The sequence below is a fragment of the Squalius cephalus genome (genome assembly GCF_949319135.1).
Source record: "Squalius cephalus genome assembly, chromosome: 20".
NCBI lineage: Eukaryota > Metazoa > Chordata > Actinopteri > Cypriniformes > Leuciscidae > Squalius > Squalius cephalus.
In genome coordinates, this window is record NC_137141.1 from 33,675,521 (window position 1) to 33,690,174 (window position 14,654).

The 14,654-nt window shown below is 40.3% G+C and overlaps 2 protein-coding genes across 2 annotated transcripts; both read left to right on the forward strand.

The window, feature by feature from the left end:
* The first annotated feature begins 315 nt into the window (after nucleotides 1–315).
* LOC307148185 (zona pellucida sperm-binding protein 3-like) lies at nucleotides 316–2,808 on the forward strand. The gene is made up of 8 exons (XM_079853540.1): nucleotides 316–929; nucleotides 1,437–1,555; nucleotides 1,629–1,732; nucleotides 1,806–1,983; nucleotides 2,125–2,242; nucleotides 2,326–2,408; nucleotides 2,492–2,583; nucleotides 2,656–2,808. The coding sequence occupies exons 1-8, from the start codon at nucleotides 384–386 to the stop codon at nucleotides 2,724–2,726; spliced, it is 1,311 nt and encodes a 436-aa protein (XP_079709666.1). The 5' UTR covers nucleotides 316–383; the 3' UTR covers nucleotides 2,727–2,808.
* A 5,408-nt stretch (nucleotides 2,809–8,216) lies between these two features.
* Nucleotides 8,217–10,536, forward strand: LOC307148542 (zona pellucida sperm-binding protein 3-like; the record flags this gene model as incomplete). Its single annotated transcript, XM_079854150.1, has 8 exons — nucleotides 8,217–8,663; nucleotides 9,171–9,289; nucleotides 9,360–9,463; nucleotides 9,540–9,717; nucleotides 9,859–9,976; nucleotides 10,060–10,142; nucleotides 10,220–10,311; nucleotides 10,384–10,536. The coding sequence occupies 8 exons, from the start codon at nucleotides 8,217–8,219 to the stop codon at nucleotides 10,452–10,454; spliced, it is 1,212 nt and encodes a 403-aa protein (XP_079710276.1). The 3' UTR covers nucleotides 10,455–10,536.
* Between the last annotated feature and the right edge of the window lie 4,118 nt (nucleotides 10,537–14,654).

Consider the following 14,654-nt stretch of genomic DNA (forward strand, 5'->3'; position numbering starts at 1 on the left):
AAGATGTATTACAGGTCAGTTTACGTGACAGGATACGTGTAACTAAGCGATTGAGAGCGATCGTTAAAACCGCTATTTTATGATGTGATAGTATGTTCCAAAGCTTGTCTACTTTTCTGTTATACACTCAAAAGTATGTACTTTTTCTTCACAAAAAGAGCACATACTTTTAGGGCATAGTATAAGTAGGCGAATTGAGAAGCAGCAAGACAAAATGTGAAGAGCGGTGGGTCCCCAAGATGCATAAACTCTACAGGTCCAGAGGAGAATCAAGAATAATCAATTAAGGTAAAAGGGGAGGAGCCACCTTAACTCAAAGCTGTACATAATGTCAAAGCCAAGTACTGGTGTGTGTTGTGGTGTTTGAGCCAAAGTTTGTTAGGATGGGGTTCCTGAAAGGTGTGTTAGTGGTGGTTTTGGTAGTTGCATTTGATCTGCCTGATGTCTGGGGAAGTTTAAGGTACAGTCATAGTCCAAGAAGCATGGGGCCAAAATCAGATCCAGCTTCCAGAAGTTCTGGCCTTTCTCCTCGAGGACTCTGGAACCCTTTGCAAGTGGCTTCTCAGTTTCAGAGTCCTTTGGGTCCCGACTTCAAAAGCCTTGCACAGGATCCTTTTGGCACTCAGGAGAAGCAGCTGTTGCAGGGTCCAGTGAAGCCTTTGGATTGGAGGTATCCCATTGTTCCCGAGGTGCAGAGTGAGTTGGCGGTGGACTTCCAGTTGAGGCAACCCGTGACTCCCAGCAGCGTAGCGGTTCAATGCGGCGAGAACCGGGTTCTTGTAGAAGTCCAGCAGGACTTTTTCAGCAATGGTCAGTTGATCCAGCCAACTGGTCTGTCTTTAGGTGGATGTCCTGTTGTTGGTCAGGATCCTGAGTCAAGAGTGCTCATCTTTGAGTATGAATTACAGGACTGTAACAGCGTGCTGATGGTAAGAACTCATAAATCGTAATGGGTAATTTGTGGCAGAGGATAACCAAATTCTCAAGGAACGTCATTTAGTTGCTGTAATTGCAATGCCAGGGCAGCTAAGACCAGGTACCTTCTATTAGAAGGGAGAAATCCAGAGTTTTTTTCAACTACTTGCCTTTAAATAACCCTTCAAGCCAACATCTGATGTGAACTATCCATTAAATGGTATGAATGGTGCTTAAGAAACAAGAACATTAAATCTTGTGCTCTAATAGTTAAAGCTAGTTTTTACCCTGAAACAGCCAGTGTGCGTGTTTAATCTTAAGTGCATGTCTCCAAAACAATATATGGCAACACCGGAGTTTCTTATGGCAGCTGTGGTATGAAAAAAAAAAAAAAGATTTAAGCAATTATTCCACCATATTGCACAGAGCACGTTCTCCCATTCATAGCAATATGAGGGCACTGCCTTGGTATATGTAAAGTCTTTGGGATGACCCTCTTGGTAACCACAATCTCTTTACAGATGAATGAGGATGAGCTTGTCTACACCTTCTCTCTTACCTACACCCCTGAGGCGCTTGCAGCTGCTCCAATTACCCGTTCCGAAGGTGCAATTGTTGGTGTTCAATGCCATTATCAAAGGTAAGTTCTCTGGCTCTTCACTGCTTCTTGTGCAACTGGGAGACCATTTAATGTGTACGTTCATGAACTGCAGGCTTCAGAGTGTAAGCAGTGATGCCTTGAGGCCAGCATGGGTCCCTTATGCTTCAACAGAGGCTGGTCAAGAAGTCTTGCTGTTCTCCCTGAAGATCATGATGGGTTGGTACAGGTTTAATAATGGCCACAGTCGCAAGGTTGAAGGTTTGAATTTTTTTTTTTTTTTTTTGTGTAGATGATTGGTCCTATCAGAGGCCTTCATACTCCTATTTCCTGGGTGGTGTTATTAACATCGAGGCATCTGTGAAGCCGTACAATCATGTGCCTCTGCGTGTGTTTGTGGACCGCTGTGTGGCCACTCAAGTGCCTGATGTGAACTCTCTTCCAAGATATTCCTTCATTGAGAATTATGGGTAAGGTCATGGCCCTTGATGCGGTAGGACTTTTAAGTTGCTTTTTGTAACCACTGTCACATAGTCACGGGTAAGGTCTAGTAGCTTGATGCTCTACAGTTGACATTCATGAGTTGCTCTTTGTGGTTGCTTTGTTGTCAGGTGCTTTGTGGATGCCAAAACTACAGCTTCCAGCTCCCGCTTCATGCCTCGGTCTCAGGTTGACAAGATCCAGTTCCAGCTGGAGGCATTTATGTTCCAGGAGGGCAACAGTCCTTCTGTATGTACTGTGACTATCATGCATTAATTTGACGACTCCTCTCATCTGCTTTGGTTTTGTGACTTGTCTGTCATCCCTTGCAGATCTACATAACCTGTATTCTGAAGGCAACCATTGCTTCTGCACCCAGTGACGCTCAGCGCAAATCTTGTTCCTTTGCCAATGGGTACTTATTACTTTTTTTTTTTTTTTTTTTTTTTTAGCTGACTTTGCTCATGTTGAAGCTTCCATGTATTTGTCTTGTTGCAGGTGGTTTGCTGCTGATGGAAACGACCAAGTCTGTGGTTGCTGTGACTCAACATGTGGTCCTGATAGTGATTTTGCTGCTTCTCCCTATGGAGGTTTGTAGCTTTTGCTCTAAGGTTTCTTTTGATTGTTTCAAGTGCTCTATCTTGGCTTTTTCTTCTCTCTAGGCATTCAGTGGGAAGGCAAGGCCTCACTTGGTCCTGTAATGGTTCAAGGGCAAAAGGGAGTTTTTCAATAAAACTGAAACCAATCCTTGCTTGTGTAAAGTGTGGGGTTTACCTGCCTGTGGATTAATTTTAATAAAGACGATGGACTTGAAATAGACGGCTAATGGCTTTTATTGAGCAGAGTGTTAGAACTGGGGAGGAGAGCAACACCACACTCCATGCCCGCACACTCCCTCTTTCCACACTCCACTTATGTCATCCTCTCTCTGAGGACTCAACAAAAAGTCATTGAGTCAATATGTAGAAATTGAATGCAATGCTTATTAAACAAGAGACTTCACACTTGTATCTGACTTGTCGTTTTGCATTATGTCTGGTTTAACAGATTTTAAATTGGAAGTGCCTCATTCTGCCAATGTGGTGAAACTGATAGTCCAACTGTACCTTTGCAAGTCCCATACTGGAACTCTTTGGTTGCATTGTTATATGGGACTTGCAAAGGTACAGAAGTTTTTTTTTTTCTCTATGGAATTAATAAAACTTAAGGCTGCTAATGTAAGACTGAGGTAAATTGTTATACTTGTAAGGCTATCAGTTTGTTACTTTAACTGTAATGCCTGGTGAAAATCATTACCCATGATGATCTTAAGAATTTGGCAAGCAATTACAAAAGCGCTCTGCAAGGAACACCTTGTCCCATGAAGCACTGCAGATGTAATGGAGTTGGTCTCCCTATCATTCCTGTACTCTGTGTTTCTGCATATTGTGACAATTGTTTGTAATCGGCTTCCACTGAAGTTTGATCACATTAAGCTGTAGTGGTTATACAAAACTAAACCTTTTTTTGTGTGTGTGACTTGTATTTTCAGTCTTCATGAATCTCCAGTCTCATTTGTTAGCACTCATGTGCTTTTTAGATGACATTAAATTATCCTGGAGAAGCTGTCAGTTTTCTGATTGTAAAATTATGACAATGTAGATATCTTAAAGCCTTCTAGTGATTTTATAGAACTTTCTTATTTGTTAATGCAGTGGCTTTTCAGTCCTTGCCCAAAGGATCCACTCATCTGCACATTTACAGACTGTCAGTCCTTATCTGAATGAAAGAATTAGCAAGTGTGGCCAAAAATCACTTTTTTTTTTTTTTTTTTTTTAAAAATGGGTTTCGAGCTACATTTCATATATTAATTAAAATCCGATTAAAGTTGTGTTTCTGGAAATCAGTTTCAATCTGACTGCTCTGATTAGATTTCATGTGATTTATGTAACTTTCTCATGCCACAAATGTAAATATCAGACGTTGTTTTATGAAACATGCTGAAAGTCGCTGCAGAAACAAGATTGTTGTAAAGTGCTCAATGAGCAGAAAATGACAACATAATGAAGACATGGTTTGAGACCAGTGGAGACGACAGCATGGAATAAAGCTGCTCATATCAGCCTCCTATGATTCTGCTGTGGCCTAAGAAGATGCAGTAGTCCAGCGCGGTGGCTAGTACACGTTGTAAATAAGATGTTGTTTTTAGCATATGCTCACCAACGCAATATAATTTCAATAGATATCAATGCAGATATTTCGGAAAGTGAAAGATGGAAACACATGGATACACAAATCAGACCTGAATTAGTTGCAATACACAATGTGGACATCAATAATTTTAGATCAGATTCCAACCGGATACACAAATAATCAGATTTGGACTAATGGGCCTTTCACACAGGACGCGGTATGCGCGGCGCTTGCCGCTGGGTTCAGCGTTGCCCTTCAGATACAACGTGATTTTATATACTTTAACCCTTTAAGTGTCACCCCCCTTTTTTTAAATATACATGAAAATGCACATTTCGACTTTAAATGGTTGTAATTAAAGAATGCTTTGGAGTATAGACGTAAAATTGGTCTTGTTTTAAAGAAGACATTTGGCAGATTTTTGTTGAAGTGAAATAAATTAAGAAAGTGAAAAAAAAAAAAAGTTATATAAGTTTGTGTTTATGAAAATGTACAATTTAAAAAATGTAATTATTCATATTTTATATAAAATATATATTTTTAAAACCTGGCCGACTCTAAAACTGCTAGAAAATCAAAGCCAAAAATCTGAATAAGTTGTGTTTCAAATTTTAGGTTGATATCTCAAAAAATGAGCTTTCAGTGAGATTTTGTTTGGGCGCAGTACCAAACATTTTCACTAGGTGACAACCAGACTCCATTACTGCCCATATAAGGGCGCCTTCATTTCCATATGTGTTATTAAAAACATATTAATATATTTTTTTCTAAAATAATTGAATGGATGATATCTTTTGAACTCTTGGCATGAAAACAAACTGAGGTTTCATCCATTCTTTCATGATTTTTCATGTTCATTGCTATTTCAAAATAAATGTCTGAACACGCCTTATAAATATGAAAATATTCTTGTTGCAAATTGATAAATTACAGCTCCTCTCTAATTTATTTTGGAAATCATTCACCAAATATGAAAACTAGAGTTTGTAAGCTTTCAAATGATATATAGTTTGTCAAGATTAGTTTATGTTTATTATAGGATATTACTGTTTTAAATATGTAATGATTTTGGGCCCACCGGTGGGCCGGTGACACTTAAGAGGTTAATATCTGAATCAAAACAAGAATCATGAAGTCAGCTCTTTTTTACAATAAAACATTTATTCAAACATTAATCCTGAAACTAAAAAACAAATTATATACTAGCCGTTCATCCATTTTGATTTCCGTGCTTGTTTGGATCCCCCGATTCTATTGGCCGCGCTGGTAATCGTCACAGAGCGCAGCGGCAAAAGTTGAACTATTTTGAACTTTGACCGCGGCGTGCGCGTGAGCACGCCAATGATGCGCACCGCTGCGCTTGCGCTTTGGTCGACGCAGCAACAAAACGTCCTTGCGCGGCGCAGGCCATTGAAATGAATGGGTTTTATAGCGCAGCGCCGCGCATACCGCGTCCTGTGTGAAAGGCCCATTACAATGTGAACGTAGCAAAAGTTTGTCTCTCTTATTTAACACCTGATTCAGATCATCAGCTCATTAGGCAAAAGCTCCAATAACTGAACTAAGGGTATATTTACATGACAACAATAGCTGCATTTCCACTGTTGGGCCAGTGCGGGCCAGGACTTTCAACGGGCCCAAAACAACACTGTGTTTCCACTGTCGGGCCAGAAGCTCCACAGCGCTTCACTAAAACCCACCCATAACACACCTCTCTGGAACAACGTCACACAAACTTTTAATGGAAAATGGTGCCATGAAAATGAACATGCATTTAATTTCATTTCATTTGTTTATTTATATAGCACATTTAATGCAACAGCTGTTGCCCAAGGTGCTTCTCACAATCACTAATAAAACACAAAAATAAGAGTAGCCTACAGAGAAATAAATAAAAACAAATAAATCTAATCAAATCAAAAATAAAAGTTGAACGCACAAAACAGACAATGTAATGATCAAACATTTATGATCAAACAAATGATCAAATGCATAAAAAGTTGAAAATGGTGTCATGTAAATACTAGGAGTGTAACAATACATCGATTTTGATCGATGCATCGATCTAACGATACGATGCATCAATGCCACACGTAAAATATCGCTATACGGTACCAGAGCCCGTCTACGGAGAGCCTGCCCACTCCCTATTAAGTCCTATTGTACCGAATTTTGGTTGTAGTTCCACCAGAGCTCCACTGGGGCGATCACCCATGAGTGCAAAATGAATGGGAGTCTATGGGGCTAGACGGCTAAATTTGTCTCTTTCACCCGATTGCCGTTGAGAAATCTCAGATTTGATTGTAGGTTTTGCAAGTTCAACATGGGTTATAGGTCAAAAGTTGAATGAACGAGTACTTATGTCCTTTCGATTTCTTACAGGTTGAGTTGTTGTTGCCCAAAACACGCTAGCATTCTGCTAATGAATGCTGATTGGTCAGTGAAGGACTGATTACAACCAGAGATACCGCTTGATGGCATCTTGGCATCCGAAGCGGGACCAGAAACAAACAAAACAAAAACTCGTCTAGCACGTGTATTTACCTGTGTCAGCTGTGTTGTCGATGCCTCGAGAGAAAAGAAAGTGCAGAGCGCGAAAGCACCAAAGTGACTGAAGGATTGCCGTAAAGCAGTATCTCTGGTCGTACGATGTGTATGACGTCATTGACACTTTAAAAGACTTTTTAAAGCAAATAAGTGACTCTAAAAAATCTAAAACCCAGCAATGTGTAATTTCTTTGCATCTCCTTTCGAATACAACATTCAAAATACTAGACAAAAAATTATATCCTGAGAAAAGTGGATTTTGAGGGGTATAGCGCCATAGACCTCCATTCATTCTGCACTCGTCCTGTGAGCGCCCTCATGTGGAACCAGAGTGGAACTGCAACCAGTTCAGAAGCTGGAAGTTTACTGAGAGTGAAACTTCTCGCCTTATTAGACATTCTCTGACGGTACCTTTATTTTGACATTCCACATCCTCACGTAACGTCTATCTACGCTTTTCCACCAAAGCGTGCATTTTTGTTTCCTCACCATACTGTCTGCCAGTTAATCTCCTCAGCTGAAATAGACGCCTGACAAGATTGACCGAATCCTAAACACATTTTGTCACAAAAGCCGGTATTGTCCACTGTCAAGGTATCGTAAGTTCAGGTTTTACAGCAGAAACGGACAAGCACCCTTTGTTGTTGGTGAACACAACCCGTCCGTTTTAGCGAATCAGTGCGCGGTATTCAGGTCAGGTGACAAGGCTGATATGATCATTTTGAAAAGAAGCGCTAGCTGAGAGGAGTTTCGGCAAAGCTGACTAAAGGGAAATAAATACAACATTTTTCAAATACACAGACTTAAATAGTTATGTAATGTTATCTGTGTTATATTTCATCAACAACAATGTGAACTTTTATACAGATCTGTTAGGCCATTAACTATTAAATGCATCATTGTGCATTAATATGAGGAGAGTCTCTGCATGAAAGACCCGCGACTGGCAGATCAACGTGTTTCTGCATTTCTCTCCGATACAGTAGGAAACTAAATTAAATGTGGAGGATTTTATCTTTGACAAGATGAATTACAGGTCAGTTTACGTGACAGGATAAGTGTAACTAAGCGATTGAGAGCGATTGTTAAAACCGCTATTTTATGATGTGATAGTATGTTCCAAAGCTTGTCTACTTTTCTGTTATACACTCAAAAGTATGTACTTTTTCTTCACAAAAAGAGCACATACTTTTAGGGCATAGTATAAGTAGGCGAATTGAGAAGCAGCAAGACAAAATGTGAAGAGCGGTGTGTCACCAAGATGCATAAACTCTACAGGTCCAGAGGAGAATCAAGAATAATCAATTAAGGTAAAAGGGGAGGAGCCACCTTAACTCAAAGCTGTACATAATGTCAAAGCCAAGTACTGGTGTGTGTTGTGGTGTTTGAGCCAAAGTTTGTTAGGATGGGGTTCCTGAAAGGTGTGTTAGTGGTGGTTTTGGTAGTTGCATTTGATCTGCCTGATGTCTGGGGAAGTTTAAGGTACAGTCATAGTCCAAGAAGCATGGGGCCAAAATCAGATCCAGCTTCCAGAAGTTCTGGCCTTTCTCCTCGAGGACTCTGGAACCCTTTGCAAGTGGCTTCTCAGTTTCAGAGTCCTTTGGGTCCCGACTTCAAAAGCCTTGCACAGGATCCTTTTGGCACTCAGGAGAAGCAGCTGTTGCAGGGTCCAGTGAAGCCGTTGGATTGGAGGTATCCCATTGTTCCCGAGGTGCAGAGTGAGTTGGCGGTGGACTTCCAGTTGAGGCAACCCGTGACTCCCAGCAGCGTAGCAGTTCAATGCGGCGAGAACCGGGTTCTTGTAGAAGTCCAGCAGGACTTTTTCAGCAATGGTCAGTTGATCCAGCCAACTGGTCTGTCTTTAGGTGGATGTCCTGTTGTTGGTCAGGATCCTGAGTCAAGAGTGCTCATCTTTGAGTATGAATTACAGGACTGTAACAGCGTGCTGATGGTAAGAACTCATAAATCGTAATGGGTAATTTGTGGCAGAGGATAACCAAATTCTCAAGGAAAGTCATTTAGTTGCTGTAATTGCAATGCCAGGGCAGCTAAGACCAGGTACCTTCTATTTGAAGGGAGAAATCCAGAGTTTTCCAACTACTTTCCTTTAAATAATAACCCTTCAAGCCAACATCTGATGTGAACTATCCATTAAATGGTATGAATGGTGCTTAAGAAACAAGAACATTAAATCTTGTGCTCTAATAGTTAAAGCTAGTTTTTACCCTAAAACAGCCATTGCGCGTGTTTAATCTTAAGTGCATGTCTCCAAAACAATATATGGCGACACCGGAGTTTCTTATGGCAGCTGTGGTATGAAAAAAAAAAAATAATTTAAGGAATTATTCCACCATATTGCACAGAGCACGTTCTCCCATTCATAGCAATATGAGGGCACTGCCTTGGTATATGTAAAGTCTTTGGGATGACCCTCTTGGTAACCACAATCTCTTTACAGATGAATGAGGATGAGCTTGTCTACACCTTCTCTCTTACCTACACCCCTGAGGCGCTTGCAGCTGCTCCAATTACCCGTTCCGAAGGTGCAATTGTTGGTGTTCAATGCCATTATCAAAGGTAAGTTCTCTGGCTCTTCACTGCTTGTGCAACTGGGAGACCATTTAATGTGTACGTTCATGAACCGCAGGCTTCAGAGTGTAAGCAGTGATGCCTTGAGGCCAGCATGGGTCCCTTATGCTTCAACAGAGGCTGGTCAAGAAGTCTTGCTGTTCTCCCTGAAGATCATGATGGGTTGGTACAGGTTTTTTTTAGTAAAATAAACCTTCAACCTTGTGATTTGTGGCTGACTTTTTTTTTTTTTTTTAAGATGATTGGTCCTATCAGAGGCCTTCATACTCCTATTTCCTGGGTGGCGTTATTAACATCGAGGCATCTGTGAAGCAGTACAATCATGTGCCTCTGCGTGTGTTTGTGGACCGCTGTGTGGCCACTCAAGTGCCTGATGTGAACTCCCTTCCAAGATTTTCCTTCATTGAGAATTATGGGTAAGGTCATGGCCCTTGATGCAGTAGGACTGTTTTAAGTTGCTTTTTGTAACCACTGTCACATAGTCACGGGTAAGGTCTAGTAGCTTGATGCTCTACAGTTGACATTCATGAGTTGCTCTTTGTGATTTTTGTCGTCAGGTGCTTTGTGGATGCCAAAACTACAGCTTCCAGCTCCCGCTTCATGCCTCGGTCTCAGGTTGACAAGATCCAGTTCCAGCTGGAGGCGTTTATGTTCCAGGAGGGCAACAGTCCTTCTGTATGTACTGTGACTATCATGAGTTAATTTGACTCCTCCTCTCATCTGCTTTGGTTTTGTGACTTGTCTGTCATCCCTTGCAGATCTACATAACCTGTATTCTGAAGGCAACCATTGCTTCTGCACCCAGTGACGCTCAGCGCAAATCTTGTTCCTTTGCCAATGGGTACTTATTAAATTTTTTTTTTTTTTTTTAGCTGACTTTGCTCATGTTGAAGCTTCCATGTATTTGTCTTGTTGCAGGTGGTTTGCTGCTGATGGAAACGATCAAGTCTGTGGTTGCTGTGACTCAACATGTGGTCCTGATAGTGATTTTGCTGCTTCTCCCTATGGAGGTTTGTAGCTTTTGCTCTAAGGTTTCTTTTGATTGTTTCAAGTGCTCTATCTTGGCTTTTTCTTCTCTCTAGGCATTCAGTGGGAAGGCAAGGCCTCACTTGGTCCTGTAATGGTTCAAGGGCAAAAGGGAGTTTTTCAATAAAACTGAAACCAATCCTTGCTTGTGTAAAGTGTGGGGTTTACCTGCCTGTGGATTAATTTTAATAAAGACGATGGACTTGAAATAGACGGCTAATAGCGTTTATTGAGCAGAGTGTTAGAACTGGGGAGGAGAGCAACACCACACTCCATGCCCGCACACTCCCTCTTTCCACACTCCACTTATGTCATCCTCTCTCTGAGGACTCAACAAAAAGTCATTGAGTCAATATGTAGAAATTGAATGCAATGCTTATTAAACAAGAGACTTCACACTTGTATCTGACTTGTCGTTTTGCATCATGTCTAGTTTAACAGATTTTAAATTGGAAGTGCCTCATTCTGCCAATGTGGTGAAACTGATAGTCCAACTGTACCTTTGCAAGTCCCATATAACAATGCAACCAAAGATTTCCAGTATGGGACTTGCAAAGGTACAGTTGGACTCAGTCCTCGGTCTTACATTAGCAGCCTTAAGTTTTATTAATTCCGTAGAGAAAACTTCTGTACATTTGCAAGTCCCATACTGGAACTCTTTGGTTGCATTGTTATATGGGACTTGCAAAGGTACAGAAGTTTTCTATGGAATTAATAAAACTTAAAGCTGCTAAGCTAATGTAAGACAGAGGTTAATTGTTATACTTGTAAGGCTATCAGTTTGTTACTTTAACTGTAATGCCTGGTGAAAATCATTACCCATGATGATCTTAAGAATTTGGCAAGCAATTACAAAAGCGCTCTGCAAGGAACACCTTGTCCCATGAAGCACTGCAGATGTAATGGAGTTGGTCTCCCTATCATTCCTGTACTCTGTGTTTCTGCATATTGTGACAATTGTTTGTAATCGGCTTCCACTGAAGTTTGATCACATTAAGCTGTAGTGGTTATACAAAACTAAACCTTTTTTTTTTTTTTTTTTTTTTTTTGGGTGTGTGTCTTGTATTTTCAGTCTTCATGAATCTCCAGTCTCATTTGTTTGCACTCATGTGCTTTTTAGATGACATTAAATTATCCTGGAGAAGCTGTCAGTTTCCTGATTGTAAAATTATGACAATGTAGATATCTTAAAGCCTTCTAGTGATTTTATAGAACTTTCTTATTTGTTAATGCAGTGGCTTTTCAGTCCTTGCCCAAAGGATCCACTCATCTGCACATTTACAGACTGTCAGTCCTTATCTGAATGAAAGAATTAGCAAGTGTGGCCAAAAAGCACTTTTTTTTTTTTCTTTTTTTTTTTTTTAAATGGGTTTCGAGCTACATTTCATATATTATTTAAAATCCAATTAAAGTTGTGTTTCTGGAAATCAGTTTCAATCTGACTGCTCTGATTAGACTTCATGTGATTTATGTAACTTTCTCATGCCAAAATTGTAAATATCAGACGTTGTTTTATGAAACATGCTGAAAGTCGCTGCAGAAACAAGATTGTTGTAAAGTGCTCAATGAGCAGAAAATGACAACATAATGAAGACATGGTTTGAGACCAGTGGAGACGACAGCATGGAATAAAGCTGCTCATATCAGCCTCCTATGATTCTGCTGTGGCCTAAGAAGTTGCAGTAGTCCAGCGCGGTGGCTAGTACACGTTGTAAATAAGATGTTTTTTTTACCAATGCAATATAATTTCCATAGATATGCAGATATTTCGGAAAGCGAAAGATGGAAACGCATGGATACACAAATCAGACCTGAATTAGTTGCAATACACAATGTGGACATCAATAATTTTAGATCAGATTCCAACCGGATACACAAATAATCAGATTTGGACTTACAATGTGAACGTAGCCAAAGTTTGTCTCTCTTATTTAACACCTGATTCAGATCATCAGCTCATTAGGCAAAAGCTCCAATAACTGAACTAAGGGTATATTTACATGACAACAATAGCTGCATTTCCACTGTTGGGCCAGTGCGGGCCAGGACTTTCAACGGGCCCAAAACAACACTGTTTCCACTGTCAGGCCAGAAGCTCCACAGCGCTTCACTAAAACCCACCCATAACACACCTCTCTGGAACAACGTCACACAAACTTTTAATGGAAAATGGTGTCATGAAAATGAACATGCATTTAATTTCATTTCATTTGTTTATTTATATAGCACATTTAATGCAACAGCTGTTGCCCAAGGTGCTTCTCACAATCACTAATAAAACACAAAAATAAGAGGAGTAGCCTACAGAGAAATAAATAAAAACAAATAAATCTAATCAAATCAAAAATAAAAGTTGAACGCACAAAACAGACAATGTAATGATCAAACATTTATGATCAAACAAATGATCAAATGCATAAAAAGTTTTAGTTGAAAATGGTGTCATGTAAATACTAGGAGTGTAACAATACATCGATTTTGATCGATGCATCGATCTAACGATACGATGCATCGATGCCACACGTAAAATATCGCTATACGCTACCAGAGCCCGTCTACGGAGAGCCTGCCCACTCCCTATTAAGTCCTATTGTACCGAATTTTGGTTGTAGTTCCACCAGAGCTCCACTGGGGCGATCACCCATGAGTGCAAAATGAATGGGAGTCTATGGCGCTAGACGGCTAAATTTGTCTCTTTCACCCGATTGCCGTTGAGAAATCTCAGATTTGATTGTAGGTTTTGCAAGTTCAACATGGGTTATAGGTCGAAAGTTGAATGAACAAGTACTTATGTCCTTTCGATTTCTTACAGGTTGAGTTGTTGTTGCTCATAACACGCTAGCATTCTGCTAATGAATGCTGATTGGTCAGTGAAGGACTGATTACGACCAGAGATACCGCTTGATGGCATCTTGGCATCCGAAGCGGGACCAGAAACAAACAAAACAAAAACTCGTCTAGCACGTGTATTTACCTGTGTCAGCTGTGTTGTCGATGCCTCAAGAGAAAAGAAAGTGCAGAGAGCCCGAAAACACCAAAGTGACTGAAGGATTGCCGTAAAGCAGTATCTCTGGTCGTACGATGTGACGTCATTGACATTTTAAAAAAGACTTTTTAAAGCAAATAAGTGACTCTAAAAAATCTAAAACCCAGCAATGTGTTATTTCTTTGCATCTCCTTTCGAATACAACATTCAAAATACTAGACAAAAAATTATATCCTGAGAAAAGTGGATTTTGAGGGGTGTAGCGCCATAGACCTCCATTCATTCTGCACTCGTCCTGTGAGCGCCCTCATGTGGAACCAGAGTGGAACTGCAACCAGTTCAGAAGCTGGAAGTTTACTGAGAGTGAAACTTCTCGCCTTATTAGACATTCTCTGACGGTACCTTTATTTTGACATTCCACATCCTCACGTAACGTCTATCTACGCTTTTCCACCAAAGCGCGCATTTTTGTTTCCTCACCATACTGTCTGCCAGTTAATCTCCTCAGCTGAAATAGACGCCTGACAAGATTGACCGAATCCTAAACACATTTTGTCACAAAAGCCGGTATTGTCCACTGTCAAGGTATCGTGAGTTCAGGTTTTACAGCAGAAACGGACAAGCACCCTTTGTTGTTTGTGAGCACAACCCGTCCGTTTTAGCGAATCAGTGCGCGGTATTCAGGTCAGGTGACAAGGCTGATATGATCACTTCGAAAAGAAGCGCTAGCTGAGAGGAGTTTCGGCAAAGCTGACTAAAGGGAAATAAATACAACATTTTTCAAATACACAGACTTAAATAGTTATGTAATGTTATCTGTGTTATATTTCATCAACAACAATGTGAACTTTTATAAAGATCTGTTAGGCCATTAACTATTAAATGCATCATTGTGCATTAATATGAGGAGAGTCTGCATGAAAGACCCGCGACTGGCAGATCAACGTGTTTCTGCATTTCTCTCCGATACAGTAGGAAACTAAATTAAATGTGGAGGATTTTATCTTTGACAAGATGTATTACAGGTCAGTTTACGTGACAGGATACGTGTAACTAAGCGATTGAGAACGATCGTTAAAACCGCTATTTTATGATGTGATAGTATGTTCCAAAGCTTGTCTACTTTTCTGTTATACACTCAAAAGTATGTACTTTTTCTTCACAAAAAGAGCACATACTTTTAGGGCATAGTATAAGTAGGCGAATTGAGAAGCAGCAAGACAAAATGTGAAGAGCGGTGGGTACCCAAGATGCATAAACTCTACAGGTCCAGAGGAGAATCAAGAATAATCAATTAAGGTAAAAGGGGAGGAGCCACCTTAACTCAAAGCTGTACATAAT